The sequence below is a fragment of the Buteo buteo genome, chromosome 2, assembly GCF_964188355.1.
Source record: "Buteo buteo chromosome 2, bButBut1.hap1.1, whole genome shotgun sequence".
Taxonomy (NCBI): domain Eukaryota; kingdom Metazoa; phylum Chordata; class Aves; order Accipitriformes; family Accipitridae; genus Buteo; species Buteo buteo.
This window is the reverse complement of record NC_134172.1, coordinates 78,799,227-78,825,938: the sequence shown is the minus strand read 5'-3', so window position 1 is coordinate 78,825,938 and position 26,712 is coordinate 78,799,227. Positions and strand designations below refer to the sequence as shown.

Below are 26,712 nucleotides of genomic sequence, written 5' to 3'. Positions count from 1 at the left end.
CCCTGTGCCACCCTCCGCTCGGTCCCCGGCTTTTATAGCCGTGCCCAGCCCAGGGAGGGGCCAGGCAGCCTCAGCTGATCGACACCCCCGCCAGGTAGGGCACAGGTGAGGAAGAGGATGAGGAAGAGGAAGCCAAAGCTGCACGGGGCCCTGGCACCGCAGGGAAGGGGACAGGGATGGGGATGGCTTTCTGTGGGTTCAGGCATCCTGAGGGAGCAGGGATGGGGCTGTGCCCACCCCCCCAGCCACTATGGTGGCCCCCCCCCCACTGTATCACCACTCCAGCACACGGCTCGGCCCCACCGCAGCCCTTATACCCCAGACCGGGGGGACCGAGGGTGCTGGTTTTGGGGCAGGGGGTGAAGCGGGGTGCCCCACTGTGAGCAGCCCCGCGTGGGCGGCTGGCTCCCGCCGACGCCTCGCTGCCCAGGCATGTGGGGCTGACGTGGCCGTGAGCGGGATGCCGCGTCCCGCACCCTTCCAGCCGTCACCGGCGGCCCCAGGGCACGCACCAGGCGTGACGGCCCCGTGGGAGTCCCGCGCCGCTGATGGAAAAACTGAGCGAGCGCAGAGTCAGGGCACGGGGTGGACACGGGCATCCCTGCCGCCGTGGGACATCGCCGCGTCACCCCGGGATCCAGACGTCCAGCACCCACCGGTGACATCCTGCTGCCGGCACTGGGGATGCCACAGGCTACTGTGTCCCCAGGAAATGGGCAGCGGGGTCCTGCGGGCACCCAGACGGGGCTGGAGCCGGTGGCACCAACCCAGGACCTTGCCGGCACGGGGCCAGCGCCGCTGCAGAGCGGCAGCCGGGCACGTCCCGGCTCCCTGCGCCTCCGCTCCTGCGTGCCAGGCCAGGAGGAAGCGTTTTATTTACTGATATTATTTTTAGCCCGACGGTGCCCGGCTGCCTCAGCCAGCCTGGGACAAGAGCAGCCCAACCGCTGATAAACACGGCCAGGAGCAGGGAGACATCCTACAGCAGCCGGAGAAGGATGGTTCCCAGGGGGTCTGTGCCCGCCCCCCAAACCCTCACCCCTGCCAAACTGGAGCTGGAAGGACCCGCACCCTACCTGCACTTGTGGGTGCTGCGGGAGCCGCCGCGGGGGGGCTGTGTGCTGAGGGCAGGGGAGGCAGCCGCTGGCCCCGAGGGCACCGCGCTCCCCCCAGCACTGGCTTATCTCCAGCCACAAGCCATGGCACTGCCTGGCACCAGTTAATAATTAAAGCAAAAAGCTTTGCAGGAAGAGAAACCCAAGCTCGCCTTGAGTTTCCACCTAGAAGTGGTTGCAGCAAAGGGCAGGGCATGATGCTGGTGCCCCGGCAGCTCCCCGTTCTGCTTAATTGAGTAGCAATTGAGGGTAGCGCCAATATCCGCGCAGCTTGGCCTGATCCCACACGACCCTGTGCAAGCATTGGTGTTCCCGAACGCAGCCCAAGCGGCAGAGCTGCTCCTGCCTCACGGCTGCCGTTCCCCTCAACGCCTTCCCCAGCTCCCCGTTAAACACAAACTTTGCTCCCAACAAACCCGCTCGGGAGCTGGGACTTGCTGCATTATCGATCGTGGCCGCGTTATCGATCGTGGCAAACGGAGCAAAGGGCATTTATGGAGGAGCCGGGTGCTGGCACAGGGCAGTGCCCGAGCAGAACCTACACCGTGAGCCACGCAACGTTCACCAGCCGCTGCCGGCCAACATCTGAGCTGCAGCAGCAAAGACCAGAAGCAGGGGGCTCAGGGACCCCCGCCGACCAGGCGCGGTGGGGGAATCACTAAGAAAGGCACCGAAAAAACCCCAAGAGGCTTTTCAGGTCCGTGGTGGTCTGGCCTGCAAACACCGGCTGCTGGATGTGCCATGCACACGTTGCAACGTCCAGCCTCCAAAGAGGACTGAAATAAATACTTAGAGATTATCGATACGCTTCTCCAGAGCTGGAGGGACCCTGGGAGCACACGTCCATCCGCCCTTCACGCTCCCAGTCCAGGCTGAGTCACAGCCACACCATCGAGAGGCTGTGAGGGCAACGCTTAATAGGTTATGGTAAGGCAATTAATTATGCAAGTTCCAGCACACCACCATCACCTTTCTGCAGAGCCCAGCGAGCCCCAGGCGTCCCTCTGTGCTCCCAGGGCCAAGCACCCAAGCCTCACCCCAAAGCAAGCCAGCACAGCCAGAGGCCGGCCCTTCCAGCACCGCGCGAGCCCGGCACAGCACCCTTGCACAGCGCCCACAGCACCCCGCAAACCTGGCACAGCACCCACAGCACCCCGTGAGCCCGGCACGGCACCCGCTGTGCTGAGCGACAGACAGGCGAGGGAAAAACCTCCAAGACACAGGGTTGAGAAAAGCCAGCATAAAGCGTTTTTATTGCAATAATAAAACTTGATACCTTTATGCGGTGGAGAAGGAAGTGAACGGCAGCAATTTCTCTTACCAAATCACTAGGCAGGGCGGAGGGAGGGGCAGATAGGACAGCAGCGGGGGAAGCTATGCATCGTATGAGACCAGACAAGCGGCGATGACCAGCATCAGGTGTCAGGAGAGAACGGTCAGGTGTGCTCAGACCGGGAACAACTGGGGTCTGATGTTTCCTTTCCAGGGGGGAAGAGAGGGGACAGGGGCGTTTTATTTGAGCTGACTCCCCACCAGCCCCGCCACCTCCCCTGTAGACAGCACCTTCCGTTTGTCTGCTGTTTTCCTTTTTCTTTAAAGAAAGCTCAATGTAAGCTACTGAATTTTCAGGGTGTGGTGGAGCTCTGATGGAAACCCATCTCCATAAATCTGAAAGCGGGCTGGGAGGGGGGGAAGGAAGGTCCACCATGAGATGGCAGAGCGAAGCAGGGGCAGAGCAGTCCCCCCTTCCTGGGAGCAAACCCACGGTGCCCGCAGCGATGCTGTGCCCTCCCCGGGGAGCAGGGAAAGGACACGCTGCTCCCTCACTGCCCCTGTTCCAGGCAGGGTACCTACACACAATCCTAGCGCTACTTTGCTCTCTGCATCCATTCAGCCTCGACAGCCTCACTCTGCTATGGCTTTTGCAGCAGCAGCAATTTCTGGTTTGAAAACACCATAGAGATCTGCACCAAAACGAGTAACTAACAGGTTTCCTTTTGTTCAAATGACTCCTATCTAAGGTCAGCCCATCTGCGTGCTACTGGTAAAACGTATTCTACACCTGGAACAAAAATAAGATTAAGAACTTGACCCAAAAAGAGTTGAGGTTTACGGCGTATAGTTTAAAAAGACATAAAAACACGATACAAGGAGGAAGAGTCAGACGCAAAGCTTAGTGACCAAAGGCATTCAATCAAGGTGTAAGGTTATACAATGAGTGTAGTGGACTATCAGGAAAAGCTCCGTACAAAGTCATGTGCACTCTTCTTGAAGCTGAGATTCTGGATTCCTCCATGTGCCAAACCTGCTGGGAGAGAGGAGAGGCAGCGTGACAAAGCCGCCCGCTGCGTGCCGAGGAAACCCGGCAGAAGAGGGAGCGTGCTCACAAAACGGCGGTCTCGTCGCAAACCGCACCGTTCGCTCAAAGCAGCAGTGAAGCCCCGCTTACAGGGGGGAAGCACAGCCCCATCCTGCCCGCGCCGCAGGACCCGCGCACCAGCAGCTGAGCCCCGCAGCGTGGCAACGCAACGCGAGGAACCTGAGGCACGGTCAGCCAGCACCGCAACGCCTCCGTGGCATGAACCTGCTCTGCCAGGCTGGCAACTTTGCTCATACCACCGTAGTGATCCCCAGCTCACCAGCCTCCTGAGAGAAACTTCTGCCTACAGCCAGAAACCTCCCCCCTCCTTCTCATACCCCCCCACTGCCATCACCTCCATCCCACCTCCCCACACTAGCCCGAGGCAAAAGATGAGGACCTTGAGTGTCCCCCAAGCCACAACACCCCCCGGCAGCAGCTGCCCCTCCTTACCCAAGGACAGGGTGCTGGGGTAGGTCATTCCAATTTCATGAGCTCCACATCAAAAATTAGAGTGGCGTTTGGTGGGATGATCCCTGGATGGCCAGTAGAGCCGTAGGCGTAATCTGGGGAGATGGTCATCTTTGCCCGCTGACCAACGCTCATCTGGGGGTAGGAAAAGAAACACAGGGATCTCAGGAGATGGGCACAATCACTGGGTGAGTGACAGCAAGAGGGACACAGACCTGTCCCCACTCCTTTCCCTACACCGGGCAAGAGCAAGGACCCAAGCTGGACAAACCGGAGGGGACAGAAGAGGAATGGGAAGAACATCAGAAGGGAAAAGCAGGCAGCACGGGCTAAAAAAAACGAGCAGGGCTTGAGCTGGCCTTCACGCAAGCGAAGGCAGGGAACGCCAGGCTATTCTCTACAGCCACCGGCACCCTTGTGCCGCACTGCCTCACGTCCCCAGCGGCGCACGGAGCCGGCCGCAGTCACGCACGCGTGAGCCGAAGCCGTGCCGTGCCCACCAGCCCTCCCTCCGCGTGGGCTTCACAGCCCAGGAGCCATCTCCGCTCGGAGCGGGAGGCCCAAGCGCTCCCCGCCGCGTTCGTTCAGAGCTGACTCAGTAGAGAAATGTCACCGCTGAGTCACCGACGTGCCGTAGGTGTTCCTGCGGCCCGGCCCTGCTCCATTCCTGCCATCTGGCAGGTGGCAATGCAGAAGGTGATATTCACACCCACATCTCCCAGCGCCGAGGGGGCGGAGGGGTGGTAAACACAGGGGAATAAAATAAAAAAAAATAAAAAAAAATAGAGAACGAGCTGCGCACAGCGATTTCTGCCCACGCTGCAGCTCCCCAGGCGGACGGCTCTGTGCAGCCCTGCAAGGGAGATCGCGAGGCGGAGAAGCATCGGGCACCTGAGCAACTCCTTCCTCCCAGCCGCGGATCACCTCCTGCTTGCCCATCACGAACTTGAACGGCTTGTTCCTGTCGCGAGAGGAATCAAACTTCTTCCCATCCTCCAGCATACCTGGGGAGAGAGGGAGGGAGACGATGGTGACACAGGGACAGAGCCACGCACATCTGCGTGAAACAGGCTGTGACCTGGCAGCTTGAGCGGGTGACAGTCACCCCTGGAGACCTCACATGGCCCTGAGTCAAAGATGTTTCTCAGCTCAGCCTGCTTTCCCCTGGGGAAACGCTTGCATGGGGCAGCCTGGAGGGGAAAACCCCCACCAGCACCCCCCCCCGGGGCAGGGCAGGATTGCTCCTGGCTGCTTTGACCTAGAGAGAAGTGTGCCTCTGGGCTGGGACCAAGGCCAGACGAGGGGAGCAGATAGAAGGAGGGGGAAAAAAAAAAATAAAAAATCCTTCCCCACCTCGCAGCACCGCTGCCAGCTGTTTTGCAGGCAGCAGGATCAGGTCTGGCACTTCCCATCCCACCAGCAAACACACCTCCCTCTCCTGGCCATGGGCAGGCATCCATCCTCGGGCACCCAAAACAGAGTCAGGACTCCGGTGCTCCGTCTCAGCTCCTGCCGGCCTCCAGCCCTCCCCGTGCCCAGCTGCATCCCGCTGGTCTTCAGCCAAATCCCAGGAACAACGACAGGGAGAAGCAGCACCAAGCACCGGACACACGTGCCCAGGGCAGCCCTCGTTCCCCCGGCACACGCCGCGTGGTGAGGACTGAGCGAGGCTGATATGCCCAGGGCTAAATATAACTCCCCAACACCAGCAAAGGAGGAATTTCCTCCCCTCCCTTGCTCCCTGCCTGACCTTCTTGGGGAATCTCAGAGCCAGAGCTGCCTTATAGGAGCAGCAGCTCCGCTGGCCGGCAGAGTTGCTGCTCCTATAAGGCAGCTCCAGCTCTGCATTAACACAGCCAGTGCCCTGTACAATAAGAGCAATATTAAACTCTCCTCCAAATGCTTCTCACGTCTTCACTTCCCAAAACCTGTTTTCCTGGCTGGAAACTGCTCTAGATTCTTGAAAATACAACCTCATCCAGCAACGCATGGGGCACAGTGATTTCTCTTCACCAGAGCACTGCCCACGAGCACGAGAAAACACATCTGTGCAAAGGATGGGTCACAGCATCTCAGCACCGGCTCGCACCATGCTGGGAGCCAGAGCAAACGGCACACGGATATGGGCAGTTGTGGTGATGGGAGGCACTGAACAGAAAGAAGGGAATGGGAAAAAATACATCACCTTTGCAGGGACAAGCAGCACCGAAACCTCTGGGCTGCAGGAAGATGTGGGAGGTGGGGGCTGGCAGCCCACCTTTCTCTCAGGGAGTAGAATTAAGCTTTTAATTTCACAGAAAGCAAAAATCCCCTCTCCAGGGCTTTGAGCATCAGCTCAACCAGTCACGCTGTAGCCCTGGACTTTGGAATAGTAAATCTGGAGTTTTCTCATTTCCTCCTTCCAGGATAAACCTCTTGTCGCTGAACCTGCTTCCAGCCCTGTCTGGCACCGCTCCCCGTTCCCGTCCGCTGGCCTTCCTCCCGCCCGGCGGGGACGCTGGCAGCCAGGACACGGGGCAGGCCACGCCGGCTGGCACAGGCAGTGCCGCTTGGCCGCGACACGAGCCGACCCTGAGCTCAACTCCGAGCCCTCAGGCATCGCAACGAGCTGGGGTGGCTGCAGAAGGACAGAGGGGACAGCTCATGCATGCCGCCCCTCTCCCTGGGTGCCCGCAGAGGAAAAAAACCAGGGAACACGTGGCACCACACCACTCCCCTGCTTGCTGCGGCAGACGGGACACCCGTGGGGCACCCACTGCCTGCAGAAGTGCATCTCATTTAACGTCCCAGCCAGGGGAATATACAGGCACCATCAGGGCGCAGGAAGGGACAGCGCTGCCTTGCCCACCCCTGCCGTCGAGCTCACCTGTCCAAATCTGGCCTCGGGAAGCGTTTCAGAGCCTGCAGCACCCCAGTGGCAGGAGAGAGGGATTAAGGGACTAAACTGGTTGCAGCAGCCCGGGGGGGAGGTTGATCGCTCAGGCTTCCCCCAGCCCAGGATGGCAAAGGTCGCACACGGGAGCTTGTCCCTGCTCCCTGGCACGGGGCTGCCACGCTCCCCCCCAACACGCCAGCGGGGAAAACAAAGAGGCTCCAATGCTTCGGAGACAGCATCCTCATCTCAGGCACTTCCTCTGCCCACAAGGCTCCCAGGAGATTTCTCCAGCCCTGGACAAGTATGAGCAACCATTTCCTCATCCCTGTCATCCCTGAGCAAAGGAGATAACAAGATCTTAAAGCTATTACAGAGGCAAAGCATCCGCTGGCAAAAGCAGTTGTCCAGCTAGAGCCCCAGGAGCAGCAGCCAGCTCCCGGCACATCCCGGCTCGTCGCAGCCCTTGCTTGCCACTACCGGTCCCGCGAGGAGCGCGGAGCCCACGGAGGTGGGTTACAGAGACCCACCTGCTGCAGCTCCCACCCGGAAAGATTTGACACCCCCCTCCAGAGATCTCAGCTGGGCTATATGGACACCTGGGGGGGGGCTCCGGGGAACCACAGCGAGGAAGAGCACAGAGCCCTGCAGCTGGGGCTGCAGCAGTTGCAGGATGAAGAGGGGGGGAGGCTCTGGAGAGCAGCCCCAGCTCCGGACGGGCAGGCAGCGCAGCTCTGCCAGGTCTCTGCCACACTTGGCAGGCAGCAGCCGGGAGACGCCGGCTGCAACGTGCCACTTGGCTCCGGTCCCCCCCTGGGCGGGCAGAGGCGGCGGAGAGCAGGGCTGGAGCAGGCAAGCAGAGGCAGCCCCTGAGATAAACCTGTAGGTTCGGGTTTTGCCGAGGAGGGGGTGCGGAGCCCCACCTGCACCCCCTCCATCCCCTCTGGCCTGGGGTGCCGATCCTCGCCACGGCCATCGCCCAGGGGCTCCTGCACAGAACCAGCTTCCCGAGGAGAGGCAGGGAGAGACCGGAGCAGTGGGGCAGGCTCCTCTGCTCCAGCCGGAGGAAGGGACAGGATGGGAAACCCTTCCTGAAAGCCCTGGGATAGCGGCATGCTCCAACCCCCCCTGCATCAGGACAGGGCTGCCCAGCTGAGGTTAAATCCTGCCTCCGCCAGCAACCTCTGCCAGACGCCTTAGATCCCAGGGCCAGAGCTGCCCGCACCAGCGCTTCCCATCACCCAGCCCACAGCTGGATGCCCGAGGTGGGCTCTGCCCACCGTTAGCCACCGGAGAGAGGACCCCCGGCGCAGGCAGCGAACGGGTGCTTCGGGAGCAGGCGCTGAGCTCCCACAACCCACCGACCAGCAGTCACACGCCTCGGTAGGAAACGTCTCGCAACCGCAGAGCGTTTGCTGCTGCTGCGCGAACGTGGCAGCACCCAGACGCGGCGGGGAGAGCACCAGCGCATCAGGTGCCGCGCAGACAACAGGAAGAGAGGGCAGCCGAGGCTGCGCCCAGCCTGCGCAGCAACGCACGGGTCCTGGGGAAGGACGGCGGTCCCCTCTGCGCTATCCTGCTGGAGAAAACCAGTTTTCTCTTGCAGCCCTCCCAGCGTTTCCACCCCCTGCTCCAAGCCCACCTCCCTGAGAGACACAAGCAGCCGGGTGCGCTTTGCCGCTCGGCCGAGCGAAGTCACGCTTGCTCCCGTTCCGGCACTCCCCAGCATGACCGCAGGCCCCCATTTCCCCTCCAGAAGCACAGCGGGGTGGCTGCGGTCTCCCCACACCCTCTGCAGCCCCTGTACGCTCAGAAAGCAGCTCCCCCCCCCCGCACCAGCTCTCTTCACCCCCCAGCCCTCTCCCAGGGAGCCCAATACCCAGCCCCAGCAGCACCCAGCACTGGCAGTCCCAAACACATCAGAGAACTTTATCCCTGACTTAGTTTAAGAGCCCTCTGTAGCAGATTTCACATCAAAGGCTGTTTCGGCTGCCCTGCCGTGCGAGGTCCCCAGCAGCGTTCCCCCTGCTCCCCACGGGCTGCAGGCACGACCTCCCGCAAAGAGCAGGCACCCGGGATGGAAGGAGGGGGAAAGGATCCCGTTCCGCCAGCTCCCTTCCACGTGCTTCCAGCTCCGCAATCCCAGCGCGAGCAACCAGCATCTCGCAAGCAGGCGGCCCAGAAGATGCTCTGCTCTCCACCTCCTTCCCCAGTGCTGCCCTCCTGCACGGGGGCCGTCTGTCTGTCCGTCCCTCGCCCCTGGGATGAAATGGCTGCTCTCAGCGGGGCCAGCCACACTCCCTCACCCTTGGATCACCGGGTTGGTTTTTTTTTTTTCCGAAACGTTTTTTATCCAAGTCACCGCACATCCCTAACCTAGCGGAGCAAGAGCCGAATCGCCGCACACCCACCACGGTCCACCACGGGCCGGATCTCCCCCGCGCCGGCAGATTTCCGCGCGGGAGCAAAGGGCAGCCGGGGACGGAGCTGACGAGGGGCTCTGGAAGGAGCCTCGGAGCACGGCGCTTCCCGCACCGCGCTCTGCCGCCGTCCCTGATGCTGCTCCGGGATCGGCGAGCACTGTAACGGGGCCGGGGAATCAAAGGTTTCCAACGTTTCCCCGAGAGCCAAGCCCCGCTCTGGCCTCTCGCTGGGCAGGCTGCGGGGAACCGTGCTGCCAAGGCGGGCAGCGTTCGGCCACGAAAACAGCGTCAGGGCCCGAAGGTGTTTGATTTCTGCTGCCTGCCGAGGCGGGGAGGGGGGCAGAAGCTGCCTGCAGAGGGAACTGGGAGAATAAAGGCCAAAAGGAGACAATAACAAACAAAAAAAAAAAAAAAAAAAAGGAAATTAGAGAACTGCTCCCACGCGCAGCGGATGGCTGCTGCTGCTGGGGAGGGTCCGTCAGGAGCAAGTCACCACGAAGCACTTTGCCTGCAGCGCCGGGACGGGAAGCCGGTGACCCGTGAGCAGCTCTACCGGGGTGGGGGGGGGGCCAGATTCGGGAAGAACGGCAGAGCTCCGGCAGTACGGCGGGAGGGGAGAGACGGCGCCGGGAGCCGGGAAGGCTGGCAGGCGGCAGGGCTGGCCCACCGGGAGCCACTTGACTGCTTGCCAGCCTCTCTTTGTTCTTCCACCGGTGGAGGAAACCGGGCGGCCGGGGGGGGAGACTGAGCCGCTTCCTCTCCCTCCTGTCGAGGGAACTGGAAGGACTGGGGAGCGCTGGGCTGGTATGGAGGGAACTGGAAGGACTGGGGAGCGCTGGGCTGGGGGTGGAGGGGGAAGACGGAGGAGAAGCAGATGGGCTGGATGCCCGCCGAGCCCTCCCGGCGGGCAGGCCTGCCTGGGCCCCGCTCCGCAGAGGGGGGCACCCTCGGCCCCCCCACCGGGAGCGAGGGCAGGGCGGAAAGCGCTGGGGCGGGAAAGGGAATCGGTTATTAGCAGAAACAGCCACAAATGGGTCAACTCTTGTTTAGCCCTGGAGCACAGCAGCCACCCTCGTGAACCAGAGCTGTCTGAAGGGCGGCCGAGGGAGAGAGGTGACCCCCAAAGCATTTTGGGGGGGTCCCAGGGATGGTTTCTTTCCCCCCCCCCGAGCTCGCAGAAGGCTGCTGGAGGACACCGTGCAGACTACGACCCTCCCCGGCTCTCGGGACAAGCCCCTCATCAAAATACTAAGCCCGAACCCCAAAGAGCACCCTGCATTACCCACACTGGTGTCATGTCCCCCTCCGTGGGACCGCTGCCCCACACTGCCCAGCCCTACAAGTGGCCCAGGGTGGGCTGTGGGTCTGGGTCTGCCCCACGGGCACCCCTGGTGTCACCCCCACAAGGGAGAAGGGGCTGGGGCAGCAGGGACGGCGTTGGGCAGGGGGCTGCAGCCCTGCGGGGACCTTTGGGGGTGGGGGACGGGACCCCACTCCGGCATGCCGGACCCCGAAGCTCCCAGGGAGGGTTGGGGTGACTCGTCACCACCGGCGTCCCACGGGGGTAGCCAGCGTGGGGGGGGGGGGGGGGGGCTCAGTTCAGTTGCTCCACGGCCCACAGGCCTCTGCTGCTTCGGGACCCCCCCCAGGGACCCGCAGGGTGCTGGCTGTGGGGGGTCCTGCATGTCCCCCAGGCACCCCCTGAGCCATTTCCCGGTACACCCCCAAAAAGAGGGCTGGACACGAGTGGGGAAGCCTCCCCCCCACCCCACCCCCATTGATGGGGCAGTGGGAGAGATGGTTTCCACGGGGGACCACCGGGGCCTCCCCACGGCCACGGGACACAGCCAAGACCCCCCTCCCCGGGACTCCCCCCCCGAGGAAAACCCCCCTACCCCACGGGCGGGCGGGCGGGTGGGCCGGACCCCCCCCACCCGGTTCCCCCGGGGAGCACCGCGGCTCAGCCGCGCCCGGGGTCCCCACAGGCTACCGGGACGGAGCGGGGGAGAGGGGGGGGCAGACCCCGCTCCCCCCCTTCGCGTCCCTCGGTCGCCGGTCCGGGCCGAGACGACCCTCCCCCGGTGTGCGGGGGGAGCAGCCCCGCCCTGCAGGCCCCATGGCGGGCGGCACTCACCCGTGTAGTGCACCACGCAGGTCTGGCCGCGCTTAGGGAACGTCCGCCCTGCGGGGAGACACGCACCGTCAAACCCACCGGCACCGGGACCGGCACCGGGTCCCGCACCGGGACCGGGATGGGTCAGGCAGGGAGGGATGGGAGAAGAGAGGAGAGGGAGGGAAGGAGGGAGGGAGAAAGGAGGGCACGCCGCGGCTTACCGTCGCCGGGGGCGATGGTCTCCACATGCACGCCCATGCCGGTGCCGGTGCCGGTGCCGTTCGCGCACCCGCAGCGCCCGCAGCCCGAGGGAGGAGGGGCCACGTGTGCGCAGCCTCGGCCGCCGCGCCGCCATAGAGCCCGCCCGCCCGCCGCCTAGACGGGCCCCGCCCCCCAGCCGCGGCCGCCGCCATCTTCCGCGCTCTTCCCCCGCCTCCAGCCTCCTTCCTGCCCGGCCCCGGGCCGCCATCTTGGCACGGCGCGGTTGCCGGGGAAACGCGGAGCACCCCCGCCCGGCCGTGAGGGAACCCCCCCATTTCTCCGCCATTTATAGGCCCGAGAAGCGCAGGGCTCGGCAGCAGCGAGCTCGCCCAGCCTCGGGTGCGTGGGGCAGCGCAGGCCGCTGTGGAGGCCCGAGGTTGCCAGAGCGGGGAACCCCGGGGGTGCCGGCGCACACGCCCCGGACGAGGCATTTTGATTATTTCCACAGTTCCCGAGACTAGGCTGTGCCTAAATTGAGAGTGTTGGGCACATGCAATGACAGCAGCCAGCGAGCAGATAAGGTGCTGTGTTACGGACCTGCGTTAATGCTGCTCGCCGTGCTGGCAGAGGTCAGCGCCGGCCCCGCGTTTCAGCAGAAGACACACAGGTTTGAACGATTCCACGCTCAAAAGGACTTTATTCTGGGAACAACAGCAACTACTTTCTTTTTTGGTCAGGGAAAAGGAAAAAAAAAAAAAAGAATCCCTCCAGGCACCGCATTTTTGCCTCAAAGCGTCCTATTTCCTTACTTCAAGGAGATGAACTTGAGTGTCCACAAGGGAACAGAGAAGTTCCAAGGACAGCCAAGAGACTAATAAAAAACCAGTATTCTCAGCAAGTGCATTAAAATGGGACACACGAGGAGGAGACTTAAAATAACAGATAATGGGATGAAGCAAGTTTTAATTGCTTCTATTCCTTGCTTGCATCTTTTAAATCCTGAAATACCAAGGATGCGTTTTCTTGCTTGATGCCATAGCATGATTTTTATGTTAAAGCTGCAACACACAGATGGTGCCTGTGGTCCTTGACTTTCCATGAACACACCTGTCAGCAGGGCAGATGTGTGAGGCCCAGAGTCAAGATGAAAAATAACAGGGGAGAGAAAGGGGCACACTCTCATCCCTCCTTATTATTGCTATCTTGGTGAAGGGCCAGGCCTGCTCTCCCTACAAGGGCCAGCGATAAACAAGGATCTGAAAGGGGAAAATGGTGCTCAATGTATGCTTATGCTAGAGCCCTTGCCACGCTGGTGCAGGCACGCTTGCACAAGTCAGGCACTGTGGCTCTCGCCCTGGGTGGGGTGTTTTGTTTTGTTTTTTTTACTCCCTGGCACAACCTGCTGATTTTACCATCAAGCAAGGGCACTGCAACAACCAGTACTTCAACAGGGGTGAGGAGCTTGGCCAGTTTTGACCACCCCTTACTGCTCAGGGTCCACCTGGTCAAGACCCAGGAAAGGTTCCGGTCAGATTCTGGTTTCTAAATTCTGGAGAAAGCACAAAGGCTTAAAAACAAGTGAATTCTGCCCAAACTGCTCTTTGCCCTCTGGATTGTCTGTTGGCAGAACTTGCAAAATAAGAAACACCAAGAGGGAAAAGCATGACCATTCAGATTTAATGCTGTAAAAAATAAACAGGACATTATGTGATATACACAAGCACCACCCCAGGCAGCAGTGGGGCTGGCAGGCACCATGCATGCCAGCAGCAGCTCCCTGCTCTGCACTGGGTCTGGTCCCGCTCTGCAGCAGCCCGTGGCCCATTCACAGCCCATGCTGCAGGTTGGGAGCTCCAGATCAAGCCCACTCCTCTGTCCTAAGGGGTGCCTGCCTTTGGACATAATTCATGCTTTCGGCAGGATTTGAAATTCTCAGCAGAGTGTTTCCTCGACGCTCAAAGACACTCGCTTGTTCGTAAATCCAGAGGCAGCAAGGCTGAAAGCAGCGTGGTGGCAGAGGGCAGTGCATCCCAACACCTGACCGCAGTCTTAGTCAGGCAATCCCAAGGAACATCCTTCACACTTCAGAAAACAAGACAACAAAAAAAGAAAAAGAGAGGGTGAAAGAAAAGGAGGCCTTTTGTGCATCTGAGAAATTGTTCTGAATCTGGACTGCTGCGACGATCCTGCAGGTGCCCTGACGCAGCTCTAAAACACGATCTCTGCCATTGATCACAAAGTTGCACTGCAAGACTTAAGGCTTCAAATTAATTCAGCGCACAACTGGGGAGTAATTTGCTCAGATCCTGCCAGTGTGCACCAGACTGGAGAGCTGCAAGGTCAACCAACGGTCAGATACAGCTCTAGCCCTAAAAATAACCAGCCTCACTCTCTGACTCTGCACAAGGCTGAACACAGCTGAGGGCAACCAGCCACGAGATGGCTGATTTCTCCTCTCTTCGCCCCGCTGCCCTCTCACTGTTGCCAGGAAAGATGTGGGGGTGCCGAGCAGCTCTGGCAAGATGCTGCTGTGGGAGATCTAGCTATGGGCTACGATTTAAAAGCGACTCAGTTCTTCTTGACATTCATTTGACACTTCTGCTGTAACCTCCCAACCTGGCAAAAGACAGGACAAGCTGCCAGAACCCTCCCTGGCTGCCTGACCGGAGGCAGTGCAGCCCGTTCCCGTGGCCTCTTGCATGGAGAAGCTCCTGGTTTCTCAGAAGTGACTCAGCTAACGAGGCCCAGGCAGACAGACAGAGCTGGCTTCCACCACCTTGCTGCCAGGTGTCATTGTATCTGCACATGCTTTAAAACACCGCTGGCTTGAACTTCACCCTTGTTCAATGAAATTTTAAACCTTTCCCTGTGAAGGGGCAGTCTAAGTACAGAGACATGCACTATCTCGGCAGTATTCTCCCTAAAAACTGGTCAAAAATAGTTTCCTTTCAAAAACAATCCTTGTATTCTTTGTGCATGCTTTCCCACAAGGTTAAGTGACACCTCCACATGCCAGTGTGTGTGAGCACTGCTCTGGGACTGGCAGGGGCCTTTCTTCCCTGGCACTGCAGTCTCTCCCAGAAGGAGAGCATGGATCTGCCTTGCCCAGATCTGTCAGGACCTGCCAAAAGACTGGCGAGGCCAACCCCAGGAGAAAGCAGCTCTGGTGAGGTGGCAGGGCTGGGGCTGCAGCAGGACCCCTTCCCTGTCCCATGCCTGCCAGCTGGGAGAGGGAAGGGGTCAGGATGCAAAACAGGCCTTTGGGACAGGGAACAGAAAACAACAGGAAGCGATGACTTTCCCTGACAGCAGCACATCCTGACAGCACAGCAAATCCGCGTCCTTCCCGATGAACTCACCCACTTCAGCCCTGGGTTTATTCTCGGCTGCCGCACTGTACCTGATGTCTGTTAAAAGGAACAAGAACACTCATGAAATCTGACGTGAAGTCAGCAGTCCCCAAAATACCCTGAAGCCCTTTGGGAAATGCACCCCTTGAGAGGATCGTAGCCCAACCAAGGGGAGCTGGACTGGACACACGCAGTCCCTTCCCCGTACAACATTTCTGTGTCAGGCTAGGACCAAGGCAGACACCCAGAATAATGCTAGGTGACCCAGCTCCTTCAAGAAGCTTGAATTTACCCCATTGCCTCCATCTCCATCCTCATCTGCTTCCTCCTCTCCTCATCAATGGGATGGAGGAGGAAGATGATTATGGCAATGAGCAGCAGGCTTATTGGGATTGGGGCCATAAGAAGCTGCAGAGCGAGGATGACGGAGTGGTTGTGCGTACAGTCTCCAGCATGGTAACCTGCAAAACTAAAGAGGAGAACGGTTTTCCTTCCCCCAGCCACACTGGGCCACCGCAGAAAGGCAAGCAGGCACCTCTGTCGCTCTCCTCTAGAGTCTGGTATCGGAGGCCCAGTTTTGGGGAATTCCCACTCCTTTCTGCTCCTCTTGCTCCCAGTAGATGTTGGAAAGGCAAATTTGGATACCCCTGTGACTCATTCCAGCATCTCCTGTCAACACTCTAGAAAACAGTAGTGGGAAGTGCCTGTGCTGGGCTGACAAAATAGGGGAGGTAGTGTTTGGGGCTTACTGTAAACTCAGCGTTGATATCCCCACGGCAAGGCCACCTGCAAACTTGTTGAAGAAGACGTAAAACGAGTAGAAGAGAGCCTCCAGGTTGAGGCAGCTGGGGTTCCTCAGCATGAAGTCGTCCACCGTATCTGGCAGCATGGACCTGGCGACAGACAGCCCCACATACACATCGGTGACACCCACGCCAGCGCCAGCTGAACTCAGCTGTAGCTGCTCCCAGGCCTCTCCAAGCAGCAGAGAGAGACAGAAACCCCTTGCAGAACCCCACTCTGGAGACCGTTTTTTGCCGGTCCTCTGCCTTAGGCAAACAGGGCAGAGAGCGTCTTACAGAGAGGGTGCGGCAGCTGCTTCAGAAAAAGAGAAGAAAAACAGTGCCTTGCGCAATGACTGGCATCCTGCTGCCGAACCCGAACGCAGACTGAACGATGCTGCTGGGGGGACCGTGAATCACATCCACGTCCCTTCCCAGTCCCACCTCTACATGTCCCTCTGCAGCCCAAAAGCTGCTCTATTGAACAAACAGGCAGCCTTGGCATGTCACGGGTGGTGCTTTCCCAATAGCCTTCCCCTCCGCTCTGCCTGGGAAGTGGCTTGGAGGTCCCTCTGCTCACCATGGTAAAAGGTAGAGCACAGCCATGCTGCAGCCTGCCACGATCACCAGGAAGACGAAGGCCAGGAAGTTGTGCATCACCTGGGTGATGGCTACCAGGGCTGGGATGATCAGCTGCAGTGGTGAGAAGAAGAGGAAAACCAAAAGCATATGCAATATGCACCCTTTCTGCTGCTCACAGGCAGCTTGCACCCATCTGCCCAACTAAAGGCCACACTGCCCCCTTGCCCACACATTGATTTTATGAACAGAACTGCTTCTGTCCCCTGTGCAGTGCAGCGTGGAGGTGCTGGACAGCCTGACACTGGCAGCAAAACCTTCCTCATTGGTAAAGAAGGGATAGTTACGGAGGGCAATGGAGCTGAGTGGTTAAACTGGAAAGCTGGATCTACTATGGCTGCGCCCAGTATCTGTGAGGAAGGCATCTGGAGATAGATCCTTCATGGGATTTGAGCACCTTATTCTGCAAAATGCCAAATGGGATTTCTTTGCTGACCTGCAGAGCCAGGGACGTGTGTTTGATGAGCAGGCTGTTTCCCAGCCACTGCCAAGCATGGTGCACAGCCCTTCCTTCCCTCCCCGTGCCTCTTACAGAGCTAGATGGCAGAACTTGCATCAAGCATGCAAGATCCTGGAGCAGGACAGAGGCCACAGGATGATGTCTGTGTGTGCACATCACACTGGTGCATTGGTACAGCATCTGGTCACACGCTGCTCACCAGATCTGCAGCCATGGAGTCTCAGAGCCCAAGCCCTTGATTGAGTGATGCTGAAAAAAATCATTTCCCCACTGGCCCAGGGGTGGTCTCTCAGCCTCTCTGCACCTTACTGCAAAGCTCTGCAAAGCCATGGCCGCTGATACCAGCGGTGGCCAGGCACAAGGAAGCACAGAGCTGCCATGAACTACTGGCTTAACTCCTGGTCATCCACAGTGCGGAGGACACCATACTGAGGGCCACCCTTAGCTGCCAGGCAGCTCTTCTACTGAGACACCATGAGTGGCTGGGGGCAAGGCTGTCCCCTCGCAGGGCTTCTCAATCCACAGCCACAACCACAGGCAAACTCACCGCCAAGCCCAGTGACGCTGCTGTTTTCTTTCCGAATCTCCCCAAAAACCACTGCCAAAAGGGAATAGAGAGGGAAGCTGTGACCTGAGGAGAGAACCAAAGGGGAGTCTGTGTCTGGGTGATGTCCTTGCTGATGGGCAGAAACAGCAGCACATGACTCTATAAGGCTGAGCTGCTCATGCTGGAGGGCTGGGGTGACCCAGGGATCAACCCCTCCATGAGGAAGTTCTGCCTGGGGCTCACTTACCAACATGATAAGCACTAAATGCTGGAACTTCCCAGCCAGCCCTGCGGCATGAGTACAGAAGAAGGCAAAGATCCCCTGTGTGATCTGGGAAAGCAACATGGAGATGTTCCTGGCTGGGGGTCCCAAGTTCACTGTCTGGATAACTTGCCCGGACATCTCATCCCTCAAGCTCTCCTCCTGCCATGGCAGGTCTCACACCTGGAAGGCCAGGGACGCAAAGAGGAAGCCACACAGCAGCTGGGTGTAGGGCTTGTGTCCCACGATCATCCTCAGGCAGCTGGTAAAGGGCAGCTCAACCTTCCCCAGGGGGCTGAGGGGCCCTGAGAAGAGAGAGAGCAGGGCTGGCACTGGAGCTGCCAGAACAAACACGATGGGGTGGGAGGCACAGGGGGATTGCACTGCTACGTCTAGGGTGCAGCTCAGCTGGGTGAGGATCTGTCGGAGTCTGATGTCTCAGTGCAGAGACAACAGCCGTGGTGTCAGCTACAGGCAGGATTTTGCCTCTTTGCACTGCGCACTCGGGCTGGCCTGCGTAGCTCTGCAGGTTGTGTGTTGGCGAGACCTGCTCCGTGTGAAGCAGTGAGCTGCGGACCCTGTCCCAGGCCCATGGCTCCCCACAGGATCTCTCAGGCAGCTGGAGCCTTCCTTCCTCCAGAGCATCTCCCCTCTCCTCTGCGGTATCAAGATGCTGCCAGCACAAACTGAGGAGGGTCTCAGTATCCAAGTATGTGTTGTGTTTCTGAGCTCCACACCCAGAGAACCATCCCCACATAGGTGCCCAGCTCCCTCTGCCTCACACCTTCCTCTGCAACCCCATCCTCACCATCCACTGCCACTGGGAACCCTCCAAACTGCAGCTAAATGGACCTTACCAGGCTCTTCCCTGACTCCAAAGATGAGAATCAGACAGGACAGGCAATAGATTGATCCCAGGACCAGGGATGCAAATACGTAGGCCCTACGCTGGAAAATGAGAGACAGTGCACTGTGACAATGCGGGTACCACACACAGAGCTGGCAGCACAGCCAGCGGAGCCGGCCCCAGAGCTTACGGGAGGAGCAGGGCAGACGGGCCAGCCCTTACAATGTTCTCCAGCGAGTCCGTGAGGCTGTAAGTGCTGGTGTTGGGCAGGGTCTCGTTCGACACGTAACAGCTGTTCATCATGCGGGCATGGTAGCTGCCCACAATCTGCCCCTGGATTCCTGACCCAAGAAGCGTGCTGAACACCTCCATCCCCATTCCTGCCAGGATGACCAGGAGAGAAACCTCAGTCCCACTCCCTGGCTGATGGGACACATCCCTCACGGTAAGAAACCAGCTTTGGCAATGGAATTGGAGGTACCCACATCCAGAGCTGCCCCAGAAGAGACCTACTATTTCTACCTGCTCTGATTTTTTTCCCTTAGCTCCAGCAGTAAATGCTCTAATATTTGGAACTAATAAATCTGGGTCCTGAGGCCCCTAAGGATGATACAGATCTAAGAAATGTTTCTGCAGGTAAATTCTTTGCAGAAGATGACTGGTTTCATATCCCTGGTTTACCCCATCCACTCTGCAGCCTGTTCAGAGCCAGAGAGAGGAACTTCTTCACCTCTCCTCCAGGGAGGGTCTCCCAGGAATGCAGGCAGACCGGGGTTGTAGGGGCACAGATACTTACTGTAGGCAGTGGCCGAGTCACGGTCTCTTTGGGTTCCTCCCAGGAACATTGTCAGGGAAGAGTACGGCACGTGGTGGCACTAAGGAGAGCACAGTTCAAACACAGCTCCAGCTGCTGCTTCCCTGACTTGCTGGTCATGACCCCCCTCGTCCGTACACACAGCAGATAATGTTGCCTTCTGTGCCACCCCTGCACACAGGTGGCTTTTCACCCTCCTCTTCTGTGATTTGCTCTGCTCCCACAAACCATTGATAGAGAAGTTTGCATCACCATATACAGGCAGCCCACCCAAATCCCCAGCATTAAAATGCACCACTCCATCTCACCATCCCTGCAGGGATGGTCTGCACATCCTGCATCCCTCACTGCTCTTCAGCTAGAGCTCTCCTAGACTCTGCTCCAGGTCCCTTCCTGCAGAGGCTGGGACTCCCCAGCTGACTGTGCCCCTGTCTCTTGCCATATAGGATGGCGTGTAAGACAGTCAGCCCCAGGCGGCACCATGTTCCTTACAGTCATGCAAGTCTGGAAGAAGCTGTACATCAACAGGTACCACAGGAATTTCAGGGAGGTGGGGGTGGCATCCGAGAGAGTGGACCACATCATGCAGTAGCAGACCACCCCAAATGGCATGGAGCATGCGATCCTGGGGAGGAAGAAGAGCTGGTCAGATGCAACCCTCAGATAAGGTGCTCACGCTTCTCGTTGCACAAGCTGAGCTATGTAGCACAACCTCTTCCCTAGCTTCCAGACAACAGCCCAGCTACTGCAAGATCAAGATCTGTGCGAGGAAGCAGCTTTGCTCCACTGAGTGTCCATCAGTCAGGCTGGAGGGGCTAAACACAAACACTGAGAGAAAAACTAATGTCTAAGTTGTCCAACACTTCTTATTCTCTTAATTACTTCAAGTCCTTGCCCTGCAGCAGAACCTTGGGGGCAGCGGTACCCCTCTTACATGCAAGATCTGCCCGTGGTTAGAGCCTGGTGGAGAGCTCATGGCACAGCTGACTACCAAACTCTGTACGTGCCACCACACAGTACTCTCAGAGCACCAAACCCCACAGCCTCAAAAACTCGAGGCCCCAGAGAAACAGCAAGCGTTCCAGTTTGCAGTACATTCCTCCTTTTTCATTGCAATGACATATGGACCCCACTGCAAGTTATGTTATCTTTAGTGTCCTTGTGATGTTAAAGTTTTGTAATTCTCCATAAGCCACAATCACATTAAACTCCCAGTGAGACATCCCAGCTGTCTCCTTGTGCTAGCACTGAAGGAATTTGAGTCCAAAGACCTTCCTGAGGCTCCAGCCCAGACACTCACCATGGGACCAGCTTGCCATATTTTCTCCTTGGGCTCTTGCTGACCAGGAAGCCAACAGCAGGGTCAGTAACTGCATCCCAGGCTCTTCCAAGGAAAATGATCAAAGAGACATGGAATGGCTCCAGCTGGGGGGAAATGGAAACCACAGCTTGAAAGGGAAAGAAGTCCTGGCAAAAAGCTGTGAGCAGTCAGCATGATGCAGCTCGCTCTAGCCAACATTTCATCTGCATCCCCTGGAGACCACTCCAAGCATTGAAACAGCCCGGAAACATCTCCTGCACGCCCACCACCAATGCTTACATCATGAAATTTTGATCCAGTTTGAATGCCTAATTCTGATGAGCATTTCCAAGGGCTTTGGCTACCCACCAAACTCTACCCTTGCCCCAGTCTGCTGACCTTATGCTAAGCCCATTTGCAGATAACCCCATCTCATGTGGCCACTCACCTGCACAACATCCAATAGGAAGATTTGGAGGAAAAACCCAAGGGCGTTGCCTGTCATCTGGTAGGGAATGCCCCCAACAGCATAGCAAACCTTTCTGCAGAGTGGCAGTCCTGGCTTCTCCTGCAGTCGAGACACCAGGGAACAAACCCACCTGAGAAATGATACGCACCTCTGGCTGACAGCTAACCTCCAGCCACTGCTTGTCCCAACCACTGGGTTCTCTGAGGCCCATTTAAACCTTGAGTCATATCATAACCCCACACACACACCCACCCATGACACACATACCTGTCCTTTGGCTGGACATCACTCCACCTGATACACACAAGCAAGGTGGTCATGGCAATCGGGGTGCTGTAGGGTGCTTCCCCATCTGCTGGTAATTTTGGTGGGTCAGGGTGCAGTGCTTCCTACACACGACCTGCCCTTGGGCAGCAGCCTGGCTCCTGAGGTCCTGCTCAGTGGTGTTTCATATTCTTCGTAAGTCTTCAGGGTCTCTTGCACAGCAGTTTCGAGGGGTTGGGCATGCCGACAGTCTGTCTCCTCGCTCCAGCCCTCATCCCCTCCTTGACCAGCCAAAGCCCCAAGGCAAGAGCTGATCAGCAGGCATCTGTCTCATTTGCTTGTCTTGAGCTTGTCTTGTCACCAGGGCCACATCCCTGGCATTTCACCTTGATTCTCCTCAGAGGCATGTTTGCATGAGATCACAGACTGCTAACATAAATGAGATGCGTATCTAATGCCAGAGACAGAGCTATCGGCTGAGCTGGTCTAACGTTGTCCTTTCCTATTCTATTGAGCCACAATTCAGTGGTTCAAGGTCTTTAATATTAAAAAGTACAAACTGCATCAGGCTTAAAGTGACTGTAACACAGGCAGTCCGAGAAGAGAGACTGCAAAGGCCAGAACCCAGAGGATTTCTATAGATCAACAGGGGAAGCACAAGGAGCGTTTCAGCGCACAGGAAAAGGGCTGATGGCAAAGCCTCTATTTTATTTGGATGTGGTTAGCTTTAGTAAATACTGTACCAAGCCTCAAGTACCTGGCAAGTTCCCAGAGGCAACCTACAGCACTGACTTCCTCACAGCCCCGAAATGAACTTGCTGTCTAGCATGATACACCTCTACATCACACAAGACCAAGAGTATACTGCAGAATATGGGGTGAGACCACATAGAAAACAGACGCCTGGAGACTGGGGCTGACCTCCCATCTCAGCACAGGCTGCCTTGGATGGGGCAGCTTGCTTGGGGCTAACACACTAACATGCTTGTCAGCATCTTGGGTTCCTGGTCTACACCACGTTTTGGCTTGCTCGATCACTGAGCAGCTCCAGCGCAGCTCAGAGTGCAGCAGGTGGGTTGCTGTCCTGCAACCAAAAAATACACAGCCCTTTCTGGAAAGATGCAGAAGGCTCCCCGGCTCGCACAGGGCAGAAGGCCATCCCAGGCAATGCGGCTGGTCCAGACATGGCTATAAAAGGCTGCGAGCTTCTCCAGGAAGAGCTCTGCAGAAGAGCAGGGAGTGAGGAGGGATGAACACTTGGCATGGAGACAGCTGTGCAAGAGGCTGGACTGAGCGCAGGACAGACTGCAGGGTCACATCGACAGCTGGGTAACAGGGAAATCAAGTTGGGGATTGCTTCAAACTCTCACTTGCCCTCATCTCTTGTGGGATGAGGCGGCAACCTGCTGGTTCCCCCGCCTGTTTGGGCTGGAGATGGCTTGCTGTGCCGCTAACATCAGTCGAGTTGACAGTCACCCTTGAGGGATGACAGACCTTCATTGTAACGGTACTAGGGAGCAGCTTCCGAAAACACAGGCACAATCCCAAAAAGCAGCATTCCAGAAGGCACTGAGTGCGTTTCCCTCACGCAGCGATTAGCAGTAACTCCTCCACAGCCCACGCCATGGAAAAACCACTGACACTGCTGTGCCCGCCAGGCTGGAGGGCCCAGCCTCTTCCTGCACACCCAGGGGAGCAGAGGGCCCGCTTTCCCTGTGCCAGGTAACCACAGCAGCCTGCTTGTGCCTCTCAGCTTCTGGTCCCAGTTTACTTTCTGCCTTTTACAGCACACAGCGAGAGTCAGGTCCCTTGTATTTCAAATTGCAGACCAACCTTGTCCCGCAGGGATGGCTGAAGCATTAGGCTTGTACCACCACTGAGGAGCACTTACTCATACAACATCTTGTTTCCACAGCAGTTCTGTTTCTAAAATTACAAAGGCATTTCTCTTGGCTGTAAGGTTTTGTGGCAGCTTTTGTTCCCTTTATGCTCTCAGCAGGTAGGACAGCACTCTGCACGTCTCTGCCTACTTCACTTGAAAGTCAGCAACAACAACAAAATGCAGAGCCTTGCTTTAACAATGTGTTCTTGAGCTTGAGTCATAAACACTTCGAAACACCCCCACAGCCTGCGGCTGCTCGATCCGGGTAGGCTCTGTGTGGGTGTGCACACTTGTGAGGGTTAGTGTGCACATGTGAAATGCATTTCTGCATGTGACTAAAAACCCACCCTGGGACACTGGTCTTACCTTTCTGCAGACCACTCTCCTCTGTGGGACTGCTCCTTCTTGGGTTAACCTGTGCAGCTCAGCATCTTCGTTACCGCTTGGAAGCATGACTGCAGACATGACCGTGTCCTTCAGCTGCACGTGGTGGGGAAACAGAAGCTTCCTTACCCAGGATGAGGAAGAAGTTGCCTTGTACGTCAAAGAGCACACCGCAGGCGCAGATCAGAGCTAGGTGGAGATTTGACAAGTGAAAATACAACATCTGTGGGGACCCACGGGGAACTGATGGAGGAGAGATGACCAGCCCTGTAGGAGGAGCGTGGCCAGACCCTGCCCATGGAGGCAGGAAACCTGGCAGGGCTCACAGTGCAGCAAGTACTTGGGGCAGTAGCTTCCAGGCTCTCTGCAGTCCAGCGGACAAATCTGATGCTCTTCAAAGGTGAAGTTGGGTCCAGTGCTTCCTCCCCATCCCAGAGCTGCGGCCACACTGAGATGTTAGGGGTGTGGAGAAGTCCTTTGCCTGAGCTCCAGACCACCACAGGAACACTCTTGAGCCACCTCAGGACTCCTGCCTCGCCACCAGCAACCCACAGCTGCAAAGAACCAGCGTGCGAAACCTGGAGCGGACAACCAAAGTGGCTGGAGCAGCCAAGGAGCAGGCAGCAGGACAGGCAGGTTCTTGCCCTGGGTCACTCCCTGGCAAAGCCCCTCTCTCCCAAGGCAGCCCAGGAAGACCAGGAGCCCAGCTCTGGCTCCTTTTTCAGGGCTGTGGAAACCCCCTGCCCCTTTACTTTGCCCTTTCCTTAATGAGTGCAAGGTGTTGGCACAGCCCTAGCCCAGGACAATGTCAGTGAGAGTAGGAGGCGTGGGATACATTTTCCTTTCTCTGTTAAGGGAAATCTGCAATTATCAACCTCTTTCAGTCTGTGAGCTCCTGAGAGATCTTCCATGGCAATGCAGACCCCACACAGTATGTTTTAGTGTGGTGACAAGAAACGTGCTTTTCTTAGTCCCCTTTCACAGACCCTTCACAGCCCATAGAGCCGAGCAGTCTCAGTATCACAAACCAAAAATTACTCCCACATTAAGAGCGGTAGGAGCCCAGTTACTCAGCGCTGGCTGTGTGGGAGCAGCTGAGTTCCCAAGGCAGCGGTGCTCACAGCACGCAGCCCGTCACTGTTACAAGCACTTGGCAAAGCAAAGGCAGAGGGAGAAATTGGCTTCAGAGGACAGAAGGCACACAGCAAAAGGCTGGCAGGAAAGGGATCGCACTGCCACTCTGCCCGCTAATCATCTGCTTGGCACATCTAGTCTCATCAGGCAGCTCTTTAAAAACAGGCTTCTCTAGCTAGATCAAACTCAGTCTCCGAAACCGAACTCATATGCAGCAGCTGGGGCAGAACACCACAGGCAAAACCTTCTCCCTGCTCTCCTCCCAGGTTGCCAGGAGCCGCTGGGTGTGTTAAACCCAAGTTAGTGTCTCTGTACCATCACCCATACCCAAGGAGAACACAGGCACTCATTCTGCAAGGTTCATCACAACACTGTGAGAAAAATGTGTCATCTTCAGCCCAGCCTTGCCTTGTCCAGTGGGGGTTAATCTAAAAAAAAACCTTGAATTTTGCAGGCTGAGTCAGAACTTGGTTAATAAGCCACAGTACAACTGAGTCAGCGGCATCTCTCTTCACTGCTATTTTACTGACATCCCAGATAACAAATATCACTCACACTGGACCACAGCCAGTGCAGTGGGAGCCAAATCCCTGTCTCCTACCAGCATATCTAAGCATACATCTCTATAAGAAAGCAAAATACATCTCTCCCCACCCAAGAGGAAAGGGGAAACTCAAAAGGAAATATAAAAAACTGATTTTTATTTTTTTTCTAGGCCATTTTGTACCCACTCATCACACACAATTATGTTTGCACAGACACAAGATACCTTTGGAAATTGTACTCAGCACTTAATCCTCTGGCTCTTTGGCACTCATTTACTCTCCAGGTACAAATAGCTGCATTTTCTGCTCACAGACTAGAAAGCCAACAGATGACCAACAGTTACCTCTCAGAGTAGCTGTGTAGCTCTCGCTCCCTGGCTAGTTCAGTGCACAATTATCTTCAACACAGGAAAGCTTTATTTCTGCTCTGCTCAGATCCTCCCAAAGCCTTTTGTCATGTTGCTCAGTGCCTTACAGAAGACAGCATCACCCGTTGGCTCTAGACAGGATGTCACGATTGTTAGTGCAGCATGGGGAGCTCTCAGCCCTCTGCACAAGAGCGGGGTTCAGCTTTGTGCTGGAAAGGCAGATTTCAATGAAAAGCACCAATCTCAGTATTAATCACTGCTATACACCGGGTTACTTGCTGCAAGCAATGAGCTTTCTAATAATGCAACGTGCCAAGGCCTGAAATCCAACCAAACCAGCTCACCATACACTGCACACACCAAGGGTCTGGAACAAAAGGACAATGCCTCTTCCATCCCTACACTGATCTTTTGCTATCAATTGCTTAGAAATAGGTTTTTAAAGAATAAGGAAAGCACTCAGAACACTCCAGCTACAGCCATTTTTCTGTTGCGCAAATACTCAGCAAAAGGCTCAGAGAAGCCAAAGCTCTGCAGTTTAAGAAACAAGGTCATGTTGGAGTTGACTGACTGCAAAGGAAAGGTCCCCTCCCCAGAACCCCCTTCTCCACTGCAGAAGCATGAGATCTTATCTCTCAAGGCAGCCCAGGGCCCAGGAATGCATGATACAAACAACTCCAATCCAAGCCATGCTAGCTGAACAGCTTTTCTCAGGGTACTATGACCTAGAGATGGGTGGCTCAGGCAAGGGAGCCCCATGAAAAAAAAAAAAAAGAAAGAAGTCTAAAGCCAGCAAATGGGAATTTTTTGGCACAGAAGCAAGTGGCAGCATTTGGATATGTTCCACTAGCAAGTCCTCTGAAGGTTTACCCCTCATTGACTGCTCTAAGCACAGCCAGCAGCTCTCATGTTCCCCTTAGCACAGCTGCCTTCTCTTGGTGGAACAGGAGTCGTGACTTCAACAGCCACCAAGATGGATGAGAAAAGAGAGGAAGGGCTGTTACTACTGTAGGCCCTGTAAGCCAATGAAGAGTTAATTTAATGAAGAGTCATGAAATGTACCTGAGTAAATAAGAACATCTGGAATCTATTCAGGAACTCCCAGCACTGG

The 26,712-nt window shown here is 57.0% G+C and overlaps 2 protein-coding genes across 3 annotated transcripts; both read right to left on the bottom strand.

Annotated features, from left to right (window-relative positions):
- Positions 1-3,288: 3,288 nt before the first annotated feature.
- FKBP1A (FKBP prolyl isomerase 1A) lies at positions 3,289-11,692 on the bottom strand. 2 transcript variants are annotated; one of them, XM_075021922.1, is made up of 5 exons: positions 11,575-11,692; positions 11,375-11,422; positions 4,837-4,949; positions 3,928-4,080; positions 3,289-3,420 (listed from the first exon to the last, which is right to left on the bottom strand). In XM_075021922.1, exons 1-4 carry the CDS (start codon positions 11,609-11,611, stop codon positions 3,952-3,954), a joined length of 327 nt encoding a protein of 108 aa, XP_074878023.1. In that variant the 5' UTR covers positions 11,612-11,692; the 3' UTR covers positions 3,289-3,420; positions 3,928-3,951. The 2 variants fall into 2 exon arrangements, with proteins under 2 accessions (XP_074878023.1, XP_074878022.1); XM_075021921.1 differs by having other exon boundaries at positions 3,289-3,423; positions 11,575-11,626.
- Positions 11,693-13,131: 1,439 nt separating this feature from the next.
- Positions 13,132-25,610, bottom strand: LOC142027545 (sodium-dependent lysophosphatidylcholine symporter 1-like). Its single transcript, XM_075021920.1, has 16 exons — positions 25,578-25,610; positions 23,537-24,108; positions 21,004-21,123; positions 20,556-20,680; positions 19,748-19,880; positions 19,238-19,316; positions 18,664-18,821; positions 18,452-18,542; positions 17,778-17,899; positions 17,580-17,663; positions 17,333-17,416; positions 16,267-16,379; positions 15,654-15,797; positions 15,197-15,373; positions 14,914-14,961; positions 13,132-13,636 (listed from the first exon to the last, which is right to left on the bottom strand). The coding sequence occupies exons 2-15, from the start codon at positions 23,633-23,635 to the stop codon at positions 14,931-14,933; spliced, it is 1,560 nt and encodes a 519-aa protein (XP_074878021.1). The 5' UTR covers positions 23,636-24,108; positions 25,578-25,610; the 3' UTR covers positions 13,132-13,636; positions 14,914-14,930.
- Between the last annotated feature and the right edge of the window lie 1,102 nt (positions 25,611-26,712).